This window comes from Mus pahari, unplaced genomic scaffold, assembly GCF_900095145.1.
Source record: "Mus pahari unplaced genomic scaffold, PAHARI_EIJ_v1.1 scaffold_3159_1, whole genome shotgun sequence".
NCBI classification, from domain to species: Eukaryota; Metazoa; Chordata; class Mammalia; order Rodentia; family Muridae; genus Mus; species Mus pahari.
This window is the reverse complement of record NW_018392311.1, coordinates 171,080-189,701: the sequence shown is the minus strand read 5'-3', so window position 1 is coordinate 189,701 and position 18,622 is coordinate 171,080. Positions and strand designations below refer to the sequence as shown.

At 34.9% G+C, this 18,622-nt stretch overlaps 1 protein-coding gene and 1 pseudogene across 2 annotated transcripts in view; one reads left to right on the top strand and one right to left on the bottom strand.

Moving 5' to 3' along the window:
- Positions 1 to 7,750: 7,750 nt before the first annotated feature.
- LOC110314937 lies at positions 7,751 to 10,066 on the top strand (annotated as a pseudogene). Its single transcript, XR_002380193.1, has one exon. The product of XR_002380193.1 is annotated as an ADP-ribosylation factor-like protein 5A pseudogene (transcript).
- Positions 10,067 to 11,488: 1,422 nt separating this feature from the next.
- LOC110314938 (vomeronasal type-2 receptor 116-like) overlaps positions 11,489 to 18,622 on the bottom strand; it is a 13,131-nt gene continuing 5,997 nt past the window's right edge. Inside the window, exons 2-6 of the mRNA XM_021189121.1 lie at positions 17,346 to 17,625; positions 16,147 to 16,953; positions 15,213 to 15,440; positions 14,744 to 14,867; positions 11,489 to 12,414 (exon numbers count right to left, since the gene is read on the bottom strand). Coding sequence (XP_021044780.1) covers positions 11,489 to 12,414; positions 14,744 to 14,867; positions 15,213 to 15,440; positions 16,147 to 16,953; positions 17,346 to 17,625 — 2,365 coding nt within the window. The remainder of the gene's footprint in view (positions 12,415 to 14,743; positions 14,868 to 15,212; positions 15,441 to 16,146; positions 16,954 to 17,345; positions 17,626 to 18,622) is intronic.

Genomic DNA, 18,622 nt, shown 5'->3' with positions numbered 1-18,622 from the left:
ATCATTAAATGATATGTCCACATAATTTTTTTATATTTCCATTTTTTGATATATTTTCTTTATTTACATTTCAAATGTTATCCCCTTTCCTAGTTTCTCTTCTGAAAATCCCCTATCCCCTCCGTCCTACTGCATCCTCTATGGCTGACATTTTCTTTTCTATCTCTTGCTTTCTGTGGTTGATTCTTGTATCTGTAGCTACTAATCAATTTCTCAAGTTGTCCAACTACATACCTGCCACCATGTGTGACTTCTTTATTTTTTTTTTATTTATTTTTATTTCTTTAAGGGATTCATTTGTTTATTGATTAAGGGATTTAACCTGTTTTCCTGTATTTCTTTCAATGAGGTATTTATATACTCCTCAAAGACCTCTATCTTCTTCATGATATTTGATTTTTTTTTCCAGAAACTGGCTTTTCTGGCCTGTTAGGAACAAGAGTTTGCTATGATGAAAAAACTGGGTTCTGATACTACTAAATTGCATTGGCTTCTGTCACTTATGTTAGGACACTTGCCTGTCTCCACTTTGGTATCTCTGGTGTGATCTTACCCAGGTGCCTCTGACTAGAGCTGGAGTCCTTGGAGGAAGTTCATGTGCTATGAGATGTGTTTAAGCTGTTCTCCTGAAAGGCAGTCAGTTTTGTCCCTGGTTAGAGGTGGGGAGACCTACTGTGTCTCTGGCTCTCAATGACCTTCTATGTACCTGGTTGGGGTAGACCTCATGTGTTCCATTCCATGTTAACCTTCTGGGAGACATTAATGCTCTGTGCTCCATGGACAGGATCTGTCACAATAGTAGATGGGGGTAATATACTAAACTATTGTGACCCTGGATATAGTGGATCTCCTGTGTAGTCTTCCTGGGTGTCACAAGGCTGTATTCATGTTTACTGCAGACTTCATGGTAGACATACAGTCTGAGTGTGGTGGAGCCAACCACAAGGAATGTTGAGCTCCTCAGTATGGCAGGTGGGTCCAGAGACAGCTGGGATCTGTGAGTGTCTAAGCTGGTATGGTAATTTGGACAGGAGTCTCACATGTGTTACTGTGGACCTCCTGAGAGACAGGCAGGCTGTTATTACCTCAGGCATCTTCTTTGAAATTCTTCTTCATTAAGAGGAACCATTTTAATCTATTGGTGTTCTGTTCAGGAAATTTTCCCCACTGCTCATATGATCAAGGCTCTTCACTATTTTATTTTTGATTAGTTTCAGTGTATCTGATTTATGTGGCTTACATAATTCACTTGGACTTGAAATTTGTAAAAGTAGATAAGAATCAATTAATTTGCATTTTTCTTCATGGTGATTACTAATTTAACCAGCATCATTTATTGAAAGTTTTGTCATTTTTCCACTGGATGATTTTAGTTCCCTTGCCAAAATCAAGTGACAATAGTGGTGTGGGTTCATTTCTGGGTCTTCAATTCTATTCCATTGATCTACATGCCTAGAACTATACCAATACCATGCAATTTTTATCACAATTGCTCTGTATTACAGCTTGAAGTCAGTGATGGTGATTCTGCAAAAGTTCTTACATTGTTCAGAATAATTTTAACTATGCTAAGTTTTTTGTTATTCTAGATTAATTTGCAAATTTCTCTTTATAACTCCATGAAGAATTGAGTTGGAATTTTTATGGGGTGGCATTGAATATCTATCTTGATTTTGGTAAGATGGCAAGTTTTACTGTATTAATGCTGCCAGAGAATTAGCATATTCAAGCTCAGGTTTTTGCTCTAGGTTGCAGCATCTGACTTGCACTCCCTCTGTTTGATATCTGAGCCACTATTGCACAAGGAGGAAAGGCATGCCTGTTATGGAGGTACTTTTGTTTAACATGTACTGTCAAAAGTCAAGCAATAATATTGGTGACTTTTCACCAGGAGCCTTCATGTCCCTTCCCTGACAATGTAAATGTATGTCAGCATAATACAAGTTTTCATTCTACAGCCAGGGTAATTGCTTCATGTCTTCAGTCAAAATCTTCAAGTGCATTACTTTTATACATGGGGTTTTGCCATCTAGTCTTGGCAGAAAAGCAGGACAAGCTTTTATAATTTGTGTTGTTTCTGATAGTTCCCTGGAAAACAAATCACAGGAAGCTAATCTACTCAAATATATTGTACTCAATTTTCACCAGAGGTCACATGATCCCAGAAATTTACAGCTAACAAGATAATGAATTTAAACAACCTCTATCAATTGCTTTGCTCCAATGATCAAGTTTTGTTACAAAGCATTAATAGGCAGTACTAACTTAACTAGTTCTCCTTGAGAAATTAACTTAATGTAATCTTTAATTCTTTACAGAGAACCTTGCTTCATATCACCACCCCAATTAACTCAGGATGCCTCAGTTAATCACCTCAGACCTTTTGAGAAACTATGATCAATATGGCCATGATCTATCCTGCTGTACTTGCTTATTACCTGGAACAGAATGGCACTGGAATAGCGTTGTTTCTGATTCTATTGCCACTCTTTTCACTACAGCGTTGCTGAACAATGTATCTATCTCCACTAGTATTATAAACTTTTTTTGGAAGGAAATATAAACTTTTTATACTGGACAGAGGGGAAATTAGTCATTAATAAAGTCCTGAAGAGACTTTATTAATTTTACCTTAGCTGTTCTATTACGGATATCAAATGAGAATTATTTCACAGGAATTGAAATGTTCCTTAGAAGCTTCACAGCACAAACTTAGACTTTTTAAAATCATTTTTCTTCTTAGGAACTCCATGTTGACACAAATCTTCTCTCCTTAGACTTCCAGTAACAGAAACAGACATAGACCCCCATTATCTATGATCACTTATATCAATCTATGTCTTTTCTACATTATAGAGATCTTGATGCATGAAGGGGCTTATGAAAGCCACTATAATTCCATACTGGTTTCATGGTCCCTGGTGAATTATCCATTTATTTAAACTATTGTGAACATATTTTCACATTGAGCAGTGAACTGCAATTCAAACACAAAATTCGTGATTCATTTTTCTCTGAGTGGCATCTATACCTTCTAAATCAATTTAATGGCTGAAGTCAGCCAATTAGAACCAAAGAACAATTCAAAGAATCAACAAAGCTAAGAGTTGATTCTCTGAGAAAAGAAACTCTTAGACACTCTAAATAAAGGGCATAGAGACAGTTTCAATTAAACATAATATGAAATGAAAAGGGAGACATAACAACAGGAACCAAGGGAATTTAAAAAATCATTATGCATTACTATAAATGACTATACTCAACATAACTGAAAAATATAGATGAAATTGATGTTTTTCTAGACAGAAATCATATAACAGCATACTTATATCAGGATCAGGCAAAATATTGAAACACTCTCATAACCACTAAGGAATTAGTTGTTCTAAGTAAAAATTGCCTAAGCAAATATTTCACAGGGCCAGATGATTTCAAGTGCAAAATTCTATCACACCTTCAAGGAAGACCCCCTGAAACTATTCCATGTAAAAGAAATAGAAAGTATACTAATTCATTCTATGAGGCCGCAGTTACTCTGATAACCTAAACTACACAAATACCCAAGAAAGAAAAAGAACTTCAGACTGGTTTTGTTTATGAATTTCTATGCAAAAATATTTAATAAATTCTCATAAACCAAAAACACAGGTGTAAAAAAGAAAGCATCTTCAATAAATGGTGCTGGACTACTTGGTGGTTTGTATTTAGGAGAATGAGATAAGATCCCTCTTTATCAGCTTGCACAAAGCTCAAATCCAAGTGAATCTAGGACCTCAACATAAAGCCCATTGAAATCAATCTAATGAAAGAGAAAGTGTAAAGAGCCTCAAACTCATTGGTACCAGGGGCAATTTTAATTTTCTAAGTAGAATTGCAATGGCTTATATCATAAGATCAATAATTGATATATGCGACCTCATGATAAAGAACAGATTTTTGAAAGGCAAAAGTCACAGTCAATAGAACATATTAGTGTCATACAGATTATCCAAAAAAAAAAAAAAAACAACTCTCCAATAACTGTACATCTGAGGTCTAATATCCAAAATATATAAGGAACTCAAGAAGTTAACCTATAAAAAACGATAATACATTTTTTAAAATGCAGTACAGAGCTAAGCAAGGAATTCATGACAGAGTATCTTGAACGGCAGAGACTCACCTAAAGAAGTATTAAACATCCTTAGTCATCAGTGAAATTCAAATCAAAATGAACCTGTGATTCTATTTCACACAAATCAGGATGGTTAAGATAAAACTTCTAGCTACAGCACATGCTGGCATGGTAACAGTCCTCCATTGGTGCTGGAATTGCATACTGGTACAACCACACTGGACTATATTTGCTATTTCATCAGAAAGTTATAACTATTTCTACTTTAAGACCCAGCTATAACACTCCTGGACATATACCCAAAGATGATTCACCATATTCCAAAATAAGTGCTCCACTTTATTCATAGTAGGCTTTTTTGTAATAGAGAAAGGCTGGAAATAAAACTGAGATGTCACACAACTGAAGAAGATATAGAATATGTGGTTCATTTGCACATTAGACTACTATTTGGGTATTAAAAACCAGGACAGCATGAATCTTCCAGGAAAATATATGGAACTAGAAAGTATAATCCTGTGGGAGATAACCAAGATTTAAAATACCACCCATGGTCCGTACTTACCAATAAGTGTATATTAGTTAGCAAACACAGAATACCCTTAAGCAATCACGGATTGCATGAAGTTTAACAGTAATAAATACCCAAGTAAGGATGCTTCAATCCCACTTAGAAGGGGAAATAAAATAATCGTGACTTGCAGAGAAAGGGAAAGACCAGAATGGAAGAATGGAGGAGGAGAGAAAAGGGAAACATAGGAGTTTGGGGACAGGAGAGAAATCCAGAGCCAGAGGGCCAGGAGAAGGAATGAAAATGTCCAGCCTCTTTGAAGTCTCTCATGACTTAATCAGCATACCTTAGTCAAATTGCCTAACAATTGGTAGAGGGAACTGGAAGAATCCACCTCCAGGAGATAGATAGAGCCTTAAGTTCAGAGACACGCTTACTAACCCACAGTCCACACTTCTGACCCAGAACATTGCCTGACTAGAGAACTGCAAGGACAAAAAATAGAGAAAAGACTGAAGGCAAAAGCCTAGTATGGTTGCCCTCCAAGAGGCTCTACCAGCAACAGTCTCTACCAGCATCTGACTGAAACAGAGGTACATCATTACACCCAACCACTGGATTAAAGTCAAGCACCCCCATGGTTGAACTGGGCAAAGGACTGAACAATCTGTAGAGGTGGGCAACACCATAAGAAAACCATCAGTCTCAACCAACCTAGAACCCATGAAACTCTCAGAGACTGAGTCATCTATCAGGCAGAATACATGGACTAGTACAGGTACCTGGTACTTGTAGAGCTGAACACTAACTGGTGTGGGATTATTGACTGAATATGTGCCTAATCCTCAAGAGACTTGAGGCCCTAGAGAAGGGGAAGTCTCCTGGGAATGGGGAGCACCTTCTAGGATACAAAGTGGAGAAAGTGTAGATAAGGAATTTTAGGAGGTATGACCTATTGTGGAAGGAAATGACTGAAATGTTAAAAATAAAATAATACTAACTAAATAAAAAGCTGACAGTTTTTCTTAGAGAAACGAATCCTTAGAGGAAAAAAATCATCTCAGTGGACATTTGTTACAAAAAGACTCCTGAGATCATACCAGCTGCCTAGAAGTATGAGAAAAATACAAAGAATCCTGGAAAAATTATCAAAACTTTTAAGTGTCCTGAAGAAGGTTGTGACATATACTCCATATTCGCACCTTTGTATGGTTTATACCTATACTGTGAGGTGGTTTATTGAGTTATATTTGTTCTTATGAGCAAATCCTCACCCAGATTCTGGTGTAAAATCTTTATAAAATTTATTGGTTAACCAAATTTCACTTTGGGGTGAGTGTGTGTGTGTGTGTGTGTGTGTGTGTGTGTGTATGTGTGAATGAGTGTATATGTGAGGGTGTTTCTGGGTGTGTTGATGAGCAGGCATGCATGTGTGTTCTGTATCTGTGGTTAAGGGTTATGTATGTTTCATTTACCCAAGTAGTGTTCTTTAATACTACATAATTAATGACAATATGTAAATATTTTGATAATTTAAGCCCCTATCACAATCTTAACATTATCCTTTCTATTTTGTAAAGTAGTAGAACTATACAGAGATATCTTTCTTATAATATGCAATATAGAAATATATTTTCTACCAAGTCTTTCTAAAGTGTTATTACCAAGTCTGGAATTTCACCACTAGTTACTTTTGTTATGACTTTATGTGAACCAATGATTTACTTTAAAGGCACAGGCATTTTAAAATTATGAATTTAGAAGAGATTATCAATAGCTTAGTTAATTATATATTATTCAGAACTACAATCATGGAACAATATATGGCCACATGTATTTCATCCATGAGAAGGAAATAATAATCACATAGAGTATTTGAGGACTAGACAGATGAAATGATACATTTTTTCCAGTTACACTGTAGTTCTTAATATTAGTCTTAATTTATAAATATAACTAAAATACTTATAGTTTAAATTTTTATTTATTCAGTGTTTCTTTGCCCCATGTTAAAGTCTACTCTTTTCTTTTTCTTTCTTTTTTCAAGACAGGGTTTTTCTGTGTATCACTGGCTGTCCTGGAACTCACTTTGTAGACCAGGCTGGCCTCAAACTCATAAATCGGCCTGCCTCTGCCTCCCAAGTACTGTAAACTCTACTCTTAGTTATTTGTATGCTTATTCAAATAACTGGATTTCTCCTTTATCTTCACATAAATTTCAAACAAAGGTATCTCCTTTTAAGAATTCCTATAAACAATGAAATATTCAGTGCAAAATTAAAAAAAAATTAATATTGGGAATTGAGCTTCAAATTACAGTTGACATACATATAATAGCCCAGTGAAATTTTCATCCTATTTCAATAATTATATATACTAATAAATTATGAGTAATTATGAAATTTCACAATAATTTCAATATAACATAATAATATTCATTCCTCCTTTCCCTATATATCTTCTACCACTTTTCATTGCAAACTTCTCCCAATTTTTGCCTTTGTTTTTTGATAATTCACAATGTATAGTTAGTGATGCTAGACTGTGCAAAGATTTAGAGCCATTTACTAGACACTCTAGAGTACATTCTAGCATAAATCATGTCCTCAAAAAGAATGAGTTTTCCTTATAAATGCCCTCTCTACTACTTATAGTTTAAAGTATGTTGGAGGAGACCTAAAGAAGATTAATCCTGAATTTATGCCTGTGTTTTCAATTTTTGATATGTTGGAGATTTTGTTTAGCAATAAGACTTTCAAGAACCACATCCTTTTAGAATGATAGAATTTCATAACAATTCTAAGCCTTTGCATTCTCTGCCTCCTATGCCAAGATATTTTCCATGCCTTGATGATGGAGATCTTTTACTTAAGGTGGAGATTCCAAACTGTTATTCTTTGTAGTTTAAACCATTATGCATTTCTTAACTGATTGCTATTTATTATATAAATAATTATCTGTGACAAAGTTTGAGAGAAGACTATGTAATCAAATATAAACCTGAATACAAAGATACGCAATTTAGGGAATGACCATTTAGCAAAATAACAACTGATTTTTGTGGATTTGTTTATATACTAATCCATTAGACTTTCATCAGAATTACAGTATAAAGAACAGAGTAGGGTGGCCTGCGAGGTTCGAGCAGACAACGCGGCGGCGATGTCCGCGAGCCAGGTGCTGTGGCGGTAGCGGCGGGACCTCGCGCATGGCTGGGCGGCCTGGGCTGCGGCCTCCCCGCGGGTCCCTGGAAGCGGGCGCATGGCCGGCGCTGGAGCAGAGGCGGAGGCCCCGGCGCGTCCTTCTGCCCCGCAGCCTGAGCCCGGGTGGCTGGAGGGCTCCACTGCCCGAGGATGGGAATTCTCTTCACCCGGATCTGGAGGCTGTTCAATCACCAGGAGCACAAAGTTATCATTGTTGGGCTGGACAATGCTGGGAAGACTACTATCCTTTACCAGTTTTCCGTGAATGTGAATGAAATTGTACATACATCTCCTACAATAGGAAGCAATGTGGAAGAGATTGTGGTTAATAATACACGTTTCCTGATGTGGGATATTGGTGGCCAAGAATCCCTTCGTGCTTCCTGGAACACTTACTATACTAACAAAGAGTTTGTAATAGTTGTTGTGGACAGCACAGACAGAGAAAGAATTTCTGTAACTAGAGAAGAGCTCTACAAAATGCTAGCCCATGAGGACCTAAGAAAAGCTGGGTTGCTGATTTTTGCTAATAAACAAGATGTTAAAGAATGCATGACAGTAGCGGAAATCTCCCAGTTTTTGAAGCTCACGTCTATAAAAGACCACCAGTGGCATATCCAAGCATGCTGTGCTCTTACTGGCGAGGGGTTATGCCAAGGACTTGAATGGATGATGTCACGCCTGAAGATCAGATGATCTGTTCTGACCCCTTCTCACAGACTCTGTATAAACAAAGTGCTGGACTTTTCCTGAAAGCTGCAAAAAAATGGTTTAGATATATTTATAATAAACTGACTTAAGAGTTTTCTATAAGAAGAAAATTAAGACCACTTATTTGAAAACAAAGATGAAATGTCATTACCCGGTTTGCTCTCTCATTCCTTCCAAACCTGTGACTGATATTTTCTCATGATGAATCCTCTCAGGACATGGTAGAGCTCTGGCGAGTACAAAGGGAGAGGAGGACATTGGAACTCTGGGACTTTATCTCAACGTGACTCTCCCACCCTGCCCCACGTTGAATGTTCCCTTCACATTGAATCAAATACGAATCAGCACAGATACTGTTTCCAGGTTTTAAAAATGTAATATTATGGAAAGTATTTTGCTTCAAGTTGAATATGTATTGTGTATATACCTCAAGTTCAGGTTAATGGCTTTGATTTGTGCTCTAAAGCAAAGCAAATAACACAGGTTAATGGTAACTATTCTCCTAATNTCATTGAGTACCACCTTTGGTGTTAAGTGTCACTGTTTACCCTCTGTTCTCTGTGTTGTCCTTATAAGCCAACCCCAACCCACAGTTGTTAAGCTGCTCCTTAAAAATGAGACAGGAGAAAGTGACACTGTATACCTGTTGTTGTTGCTCAGTAATCCAGATGGAAATATATAATCCAATTGGGTAAAGTGTCTGCCAGACTCCTGGCCAGGCGTGGCTGGGCAGAATTACAGGGTAAGCAATGGTCAGACTTTCTTTCTGTGAATCCTTATGCCAATTCATCTACTAATTGGTCATTCATAAATTGTGATTAAAATGATCAGGTAATTTTTAATTGAAAATCATGGTGTGAAATATATCTACCCAAAGAGGTAATATCCTATAAATAGTAGTAATCAATTTAGCTGCAACCTTTTTAGGTATTAAATTATATGAACAGTTAAAATGAATTTAAGAGTAAACATAAGGCGTAGTTTTCAATGAACATTAATAATTTCTCAATTTACAGATTAGTGTCTGCAAAGGCTTTTTTACATCTTCTTCCATTGCATAATATGCCTTGTGTAAAAGTTAAGAAATCATTCTGAATGACTTCAAAAATTTGATCGAAAATTTGGCAAATTATATTATTTGTACTAGAATTTGACCTAAAACACTTTTTATGTTTGTTAAAATATTTGTTTTTTTTAAATTTAGTTAAAAATTGAAGTATTTGTCATAATTATAAACAAACTTACTCTGTTTTACCATATTCCTGGTAGACTCTATCAACTTTGTGTGCCCTGAAAACTTGAAGGCTACTCCAAACTGTCGAGATTTAGGACATCCAAGAAAAGGGTTAACTAGTTTTCAGTATCAGACTTTAAAATTTCTTAAAGATTTTGGTAAGAAANAGAAGTCCACATACAAGCATTGAGGAAACTGAAACATCTTTGTAAGACCCTTAATGGCTAAAGCCATTGGCTGCGCTGAGTGTTACTGTGCGAGGCTCTGTGTATGAGATCTGTGTTGTAAGGCTCCCACTGCTTGTGGACGTTGTACATCGTGGTGCGCACTAGGCTCCGCACCACGATGTACAACGTCCACAAGCAGACATTGAATCAAATACGAATCAGCACAGATACTGTTTCCAGGTTTTAAAAATGTAATATTATGGAAAGTATTTTGCTTCAAGTTGAATATGTATTGTGTATATACCTCAAGTTCAGGTTAATGGCTTTGATTTGTGCTCAAAAGCAAAGCAAATAACACAGGTTAATGGTAACTATTCTCCTAATTTCATTGAGTACCACCTTTGGTGTTAAGTGTCACTGTTTACCCTCTGTTCTCTGTGTTGTCCTAATAAGCCAACCCCAACCCACAGTTGTTAAGCTGCTCCTTAAAAATGAGACAGGAGAAAGTGACACTGTATACCTGTTGTTGTTGCTCAGTAATCCAGATGGAAATATATAATCCAATTGGGTAAAGTGTCTGCCAGACTCCTGGCCAGGCGTGGCTGGGCAGAATTACAGGGTAAGCAATGGTCAGACTTTCTTTCTGTGAATCCTTATGCCAATTCATCTACTAATTGGTCATTCATAAATTGTGATTAAAATGATCAGGTAATTTTTAATTGAAAATCATGGTGTGAAATATATCTACCCAAAGAGGTAATATCCTATAAATAGTAGTAATTAATTTAGCTGCAACCTTTTTAGGTATTAAATTATGAACAGTTAAAATGAATTTAAGAGTAAACATAAGGCATAGTTTTCAATGAACATTAATAATTTCTCAATTTACAGATTAGTGTCTGCAAAGGCTTTTTTACATCTTCTTCCATTGCATAATATGCCTTGTGTAAAAGTTAAGAAATCATCTGCTTGTGGACGTTGTACATCGTGGTGCGCACTAGGCTCCGCACCACGATGTACAACGTCCACAAGCAGAAATTAAGTGCTGATAAGAAGGTATATTGTTTTGTATTTGGGTGAAATATTCTATAGATTTCTGTTAGGACCATTTGATTCACAATATTGGTTAGTTTCAATTTTTCTTTATATTTTTTTTTTTTGCAGAACTAGAAAAATATAAAGGGATTCCTTCTTAATACGTATATGTATGTACTATCCTCATGGTAATATTTTTTTTCTAGAAAGGAACACCAACACAAAATTAATACAGGTAGGTGGAAAGTACATCAAATTATTTGCAAAGCCGAGTGGCAAATGTAAGTTACTTGACAGTTTTATAATAAAAACAAACTGTCATTAGAGGTATCAAAGTTTCTGATTACACAGTTTTATCCAATAAACTGAAGTCCTGGTCATGTGTTAGAATTTTATTAGTGAGCTCATTCTCTACATTGTTTCTAAGATAACAACTTTATATTCAACAAAGTACTTGATGAGTAGAATGAAGTTTTTGAAAAGATAGATAAGTTTGTTATACTATTTAATTGGTTAAATTGAACTTATATTTTCAGCTATAGTATGTGGTTTCCTGAACTTGTAAAAAGAATTTTTCTGTGGTCTTAATAAAATAATATAGCATTTTGGGGCAAAGATGCAAAGAAGCAATCCTGCACTGGAGGCCAAGATACAGAAAACTTCCACAGCAACCATAGTNTTGCCTTTGGTGCTGTGGTAGACAGGGATGAAAGTGATCCAGACACTGCAGAACACCAGCATGCTGAATGTCAAGAGCTTGGCTTCATTGAATGTATCAGGCAGATTCCTGGCCAAGAAAGCTACAGTGAAACTTGCTACAGCAAGAGAACCCATGTATCCAAGGACACAGTAAAAGGCAATCACTGAACCTTTGTTGCAAACAATGATGATGTGGCCATGCACCATGTGTACATCAGCATCAACAAATGGAGGAGAAGTTCCNAGCCAGATTCCACAAAGAATCAGCTGAATTATTGTGCATACGAGAATGATGTATTTGGGTGCCCCTGACTCAAGCAGCCACCTCATTCTTCTTCCTGGGACAGTTATCTTGAATGCCAGTACTACAATAACTGTCTTGGCCAAGACAGTAGAGGTAGCCACAGTGAACACAATGGCAAATGTGGTCTGCTGCAGGATACAGATGACCATAGTAGGATGACCAATGTAAAGCAAGGAACAGATAAAACAAAATATGAGGGAGATGAGTAGGACAAAGCTGAGAGTTTGGTTATTGGCTTTGACTATGGGAGTATCTCTGTGTTTCAGGAAGACAACTAATATAACAGATGTAAGGACAGAGAAGCACATAGCAAAACCAGCCAGAGCTTTACCCAAAGGGTCTCTATAATCTAAAATAGCAACAACTTTTTGGAGGCAGAGTGTATGGTCTTCATTGGCATATTGATCTTCTGAACACTTCACACACTGATCCATGTCTAGTATAGAAAGGAAAGTATTATCAGATATTTATTTCTTATCATTTACAAGAAACACTGACTTAATACATTGGAAAAATTATAGCTAAATTAGACTTGCATCTTCTGGTATATGTAAAATTAATTGGTGAGACTGCATAGTATTTGAACCAATTTCTAATGTTTGTCATCTTCATTCACTCTTTTGTTTATAATTATCCTATATATTCAAGTTGTTTATGGTTTACTTCAAAATCTCAGTCTGTCACATAATTTTCATGTTTCTTTAATCACATATCTTAATTTTATCATTCATGGAAACAAATTTTGTAATTATATTATGCTTTATATTATGCAAAAATAACTTAAAATGGGCTGTTTTCATATATCTTACTGTTTATGGATCAGCAATTCTTTTGGTCTACATGCGGTCTCAAGTTGATCCTTGGAAAAATAAATCATAACAACTCCATATCCTGGAAAACAATCTATGGTCAACATGTTGCTAAAACATTTTAATCCCTATGTCCCAAATATTTTTCCTTACACACACAGATAAGTATAGTCCTTATTCTATGAAAGGGACAGACACAACTAGAGAAAAATCAGAAAAATTAAGTGTTTTGGAGTCTTGTTCAATGAATATATCCACAAAATTGTTTTCTCATTTAAAACTTAAATTTCCAAAAGAAGCAGTTTATAGATTGTAACAGTTTGTAGATGAAAACTTGATGTGAGTTTATATATATATATATATATATATAATTTTTCAAGATGATCACTAGTAACACCCATAAAATCTCAACAAAAGAGAATCTTAAAAGTATGATAGGTAAGATAAAACAATAAACATAACAAAGTGCAGTAGGGAAAGATTATCTGGCAAAAATCTTACATGGGGAACTAAAGATAACCAGGGAATATTGAGCTACTTTCCTAGAGTAGAGGATGCCTACTAATTGTCCTTGAATAACAAAATATTCTTCACCACAAACACACAAGTTATACTATATAGACCAATTTATTGTACTTAGAAACATTTTATATATAGAAAATCTTTGAATGGAGCAGCAATTTAAAAATTGGTCTTATATTTAAAAGATGATAAAGAGTGTTGATTTTGTAAGAAGGATAGGAAAAGGTAAAATGATGTTATTGTATTAAAATCTTGGTAGTAAAGTAGCAAATAAAAGTACTGATAATGTCAAGGAAGACAGAGATAGCATGAAAAATTTAACATGCAAATTTTTTACATGACAAAATAAGATATTCAGTTTTGTGATCCAATTTATGAATTTTAGCAAAGTATATTTCCTACATTGCTTATATTTTCTGTAAGATTTGATAGTCCAGTGCTCCCAAGGTTGTAGTATATATTCAGAAATTTCTACATAATATTCTATTTCTCAAAAAATTCTTGAAAGAATATAGTACACAGAGGCTTAGAACATTTTCTACTTGTATCCTTTAAATTTCACTACAATGTATTCTGTTTTCTTTTCATTTAACTGAATCAATACAGCAACGTGAATAGTTGTGATGTTTTTCCAGTGCTACCTCTGTACTGAATGATGTACATTTTGTTTCATTTTGTATTATCTCATTGTTTGTACTGAACAATGATGTCTAAATTGGTGAGAAATGCTCAAATATGCCAAATTTGTTTTTTTTTTAAAAATCAGGTACTATAATATACATATACATATTGTATATATATATATATATATATATATATATATATATATATATATATATATATATGTGTGTGTGTGTGTGTGTGTGTGTGTGTGTGTGTGTATTATAGTATCTGCATATATATATATTACATGTTATATATATGCCTTTAAATATTATACAAAAAAATGGCATCCTCTGCTCAACTACTCTACATGCCTATCAGAATAATTGGTAGGCTTTTTGTAGACCCTATCCACATAAATAGAAAATGTACAGAATGTTCTTCATTTGGGTCCTTTCAGAAGTGGTGCAAAATCTATTTCAATCTTTGTGACCTGCCAGTGGATTTCTTTCCCCTACTTGGACTGCCACATTGGATCTCAGCACTAGTTCTGTTTTGAACGGATAACACATGACATAACAGTATCCAAGGGGGATCTGTCTTTCTATAATAGGAAAGATAGGGTGTATAGGGGTGTTAAATTTGTAAGAATGGGCATGGCAGAAGTGGAGAAATAGGGGATGTGACAAGACTGTAAAGTGAATAAATGTTTACCTGAAGCTTTTTACTACTTAACATGATATATCTTTTCCTTTCCACAAAGGACTTTGGAGAACTATGTAAATATGTGGGAAAAATCAATCTTATTATTTTGATCAATGATAAACTTACTTGTCATGTTAGAAATTTCATTTTCTGGGCAGGGGTTACAATCAAAGCAACAGATGTCCTTTCCTTCCTGATGGTATTTTCTGAGTCCTGGTCTGCAAGGCATACTACATATTGAGGGTAGAATCTGTGAAAAATAATACGCATTATAAAAACAAGGACAATATCCTAATTGACAAACATCCAGTTATTCACACAACAGAGATCCACTAAAAGACCTTGTTTAACACACATGTATCATATTAAATTTTATTGTTTTCTTTAGACAGATAAAACGAATGAATGTATGATGAGTTATATATTAAAAAATACCAAAAGAGTATAAAAGTCAGAAAGAGAGACTATCTAGGGCAGTGTAAAGAAAGCCAATAAATGAAGAAATACCAAGTTTTTATTTCATGGTAAAGCAAAAATAGAGAATATTTTAGGGAATTATGCTACATGTTAAGCATTAAAATTATGACTAAATTACCTGATCAATATCTGTAGCCCACTCTATCATTTCTTTAGACATATATATCTGTTGACCACTTGGAAGATGCTCTGAAAATCTTCCTATTTTCATTTTAAGTCCATGATATTTTTGAAAATCCATGATATAGAAAATGTCATACTCTACATTCTGTTTCAAATTCTGGTTCATGTTGACTAGGTCTCCAGCAGGATTTACAAATTGTAAGGTTTTCAGAATAGAAAACATCTAAAACACATTTGGCATTTTAGTTTCAACTGACTTACACATTAGAATAGAAAGCATTATATTTAGGAAGTTCCCAATTATTATTATCCTTTCCAAAAATCTAACTTTACAAGAAGTATTCAGTACTAAAGTAAAAAATAAGTTTCATAAAGATATAAAGTTAGTTCCACTTCATTTACTAATACAATTTTCTTTCTATACTTGGTGCTCTAAAAACCTACATTCCTGTTTTTTATTATTGGAGAGTAATGACAAGTACTCTTTTTTTTCTGCAATTAGTGTTATTTGATAACAGACAATGGAATAGAAAGTCTTATTAAGTAAAAGTAATGGGAATGTACTTGATATTCTTTAAGATCTATTTAGTAAACTAATTGGGAACTTATGAATAACATAAATGACAACATAATAAAAATAACATTTTTTATTGCTATTTAAGAATTTAATGAGAAAAATTAATACATGAAACAAATGTGTGGTTAAAAGTCTGTAAATAAAATGACTTAGATTGTGAATGCTGATCTGAATACCAGTATTGACTGTGTCATATTACATGTTACTATTATGATCTACCACCTATGCAATAATAGAGTATAGAACTATGTATATTTATGTGTGACATTTCTTAATTGACATGGCTTTAGACCATGTGTTTCTATTAAAACATTCAAACCATATAAATTCCATTTAGTGTAACACTCCTTACCTTCCAAGGGTCAAATTCCAGTTCCTTCCCATCATTCCTTGACCATGTGTCTACTTGTTGCAAAAGCATCCCATGGAGTGAGTGGGCCACAGCATACATAGCATTGTATAAGTTATAGCATGTATCACTCATGGCCATCCCAAGTGGTGTCATGAATAACCATTTAAATACAGTTTTGGTAGGACAACTCTTCAGCTTGTTACAACTAGATGGTGGCAAAGAACATCTAAAATATGTCCACCATTGTTTGGCAAAGGAAAATTCACTACTGTAGTTTGAAGGGTGTACTCTTTGGATAAATTGTTCATAGCCAGATATTTCAGGTTTCTGGTGTGAAAAAATGAAAGTCCCAGTGGAGGAATATAGCAAAAAATCTCCTAGAAATGTGATCATGTCAAATTGTGATACACTAACCCAGATTCTAAAAAGGTCTTGAGATTTCCACACAATGAAGGCATAAATTATGGGAGAGTCTTTGTATCCATAAACTAACACAATTTTGGCTGATGACATTAAGATTTGTTTGTAATACATATGTAACTCTGTAAGGGCCAGGGACTTATCAGTTTTGATAAAAATAGCAACTGATAAACAGACAATGTTGTTTTGCATTTCTCCTCTCAATTCAGAAAGGAATTGAATTCCATGGTCATCATTTGTAACGATCACTCCTATCCAGTTCCATCTGAAATGAACCACTAAGGACACCATGGCTAGTGGTAGAGATGTGTCCTTTGAAGATATTTGGTAAAGATGAGGAAATTGTTCATTATCACTCAGTGGAAGATGAAAATGACCACAGTAAAGCTAAAAAATACATAACATAGGCAACAATATGAACATGATGGAATGCAGAGGGATCCTTGTAAGATCAGAGTGTGCTTGAACAAAGCGTGTTCATGCTAGAAAGTGTTTATTCTTCATCTCATTATTACAATTGTATCCAACTTCCTGTGATTCTCTAAACAATATAAGTATACTGAGTCTTCTCATATAACATTTCACAATACTGCTGTCTCCCAATCCCATTTATAATAATTTTGTTTTGTTTGCCATAAAACATATCTATATATTTATGCTTGATTGATCATAATAAGTATAAGCTCTTTCTCTGCCTATTTAACTGCCTTCATACTCAGAAAGATTCACTGTGGTGAGAAAGTATTTCCTTAAAATTAATCCTTCTTGACTTGACTTACCTCAGGAATTCTGGACATGAACAAGTATGGTCCAATGGTTGTAGATACTGCCCATGATGGTGCTGTAAGTACAATTATACATCTTCTCCGATTTTTGCAGTAGTAATTAGGTATAAGATCCCCACTTTTAAAAAAAAAACCAGTTTCCTCACCATATTTTTCTAGGACACATTCAATATTAACTACCAGAGAAATGTTGGGTAAAATATGGCAATTCTTATTTATTTCTTCCAAGGCAAGATAAACAGAAAAAATCAAATGCCTGGTCTTGGGCGTTACCCTGAAAACAGAGCAATAGAGAATATAATTCCTAAACCTGTATAAGCATGAGCCAGAAAAATATCCTTGCATACATAGAGGAAACCAACACAAAAATCATACAGTTATGTACTGTTTTAAACTGACAGGAATTGGAATATAGCATAAGCTTATACTACATTCTGTAAATAACTACAAAATAAGTATCTGTTATTTTATACAGCCTATATACACAAATCATGAGGCTATCACAGGCCTTCTTCTCCATGTTCATAATGACGGTATAGGATATGGTTAGATGTGAAGAAATATGATCACATTTCATTTTTTTCCTGTAATTCATGTTTCTCTAACCTTAATTATGTTACTCAGAAAAACCTAAAACATAATTTTACATTTTAATTGCTATCCTGAATGACCCCTATATCCTCCCCCCCACCTTGCTACCCTGCCCACTCACTCCCACTTCTTAGCCCTGGTGTGGCATATAAAGTTTGCAAGACCAAGGGGCCTCTCTTCCCAATGATCACTGACTAGGCCATCTTCTGTTATATATGCAGCTAGAGACATGAGCTCTGGGGGTTCTTATTAGTTCATATTGTTGTTCCATCTATAGAGTTGCAGAACCATTCAGCCACTGGCATAGTCTCACAAAAGATAGCTATATCAGTATCCTTTCAGCAAGTTCTTGCTGGAAAAATGCAATAGAGTGTGCATTTGGTGGCTGACTATGGGATGGACCTCCAGGTGGGGCAGTCTCTGGGTTATCCATCCTTTCATATTAGTTCCTAACTTTGTCTCTGCAACTTCTTTCATGGGCATTTTATTCCCTATTTCGGGGAAGAATGAAGTATCCACAGGTTGGTCTTCCTTTTTGATTTTCTTGTGTTTTGAAGACTGTAACTTTGGTATTCTAGGTTTCTGGAATAATAGGCACTTATCAGTGAGTGCATATCAAGTGAGTTCATTTGTGATTGGGTTACCTCACTCAGGATGATATCCTACAGATATATATATAT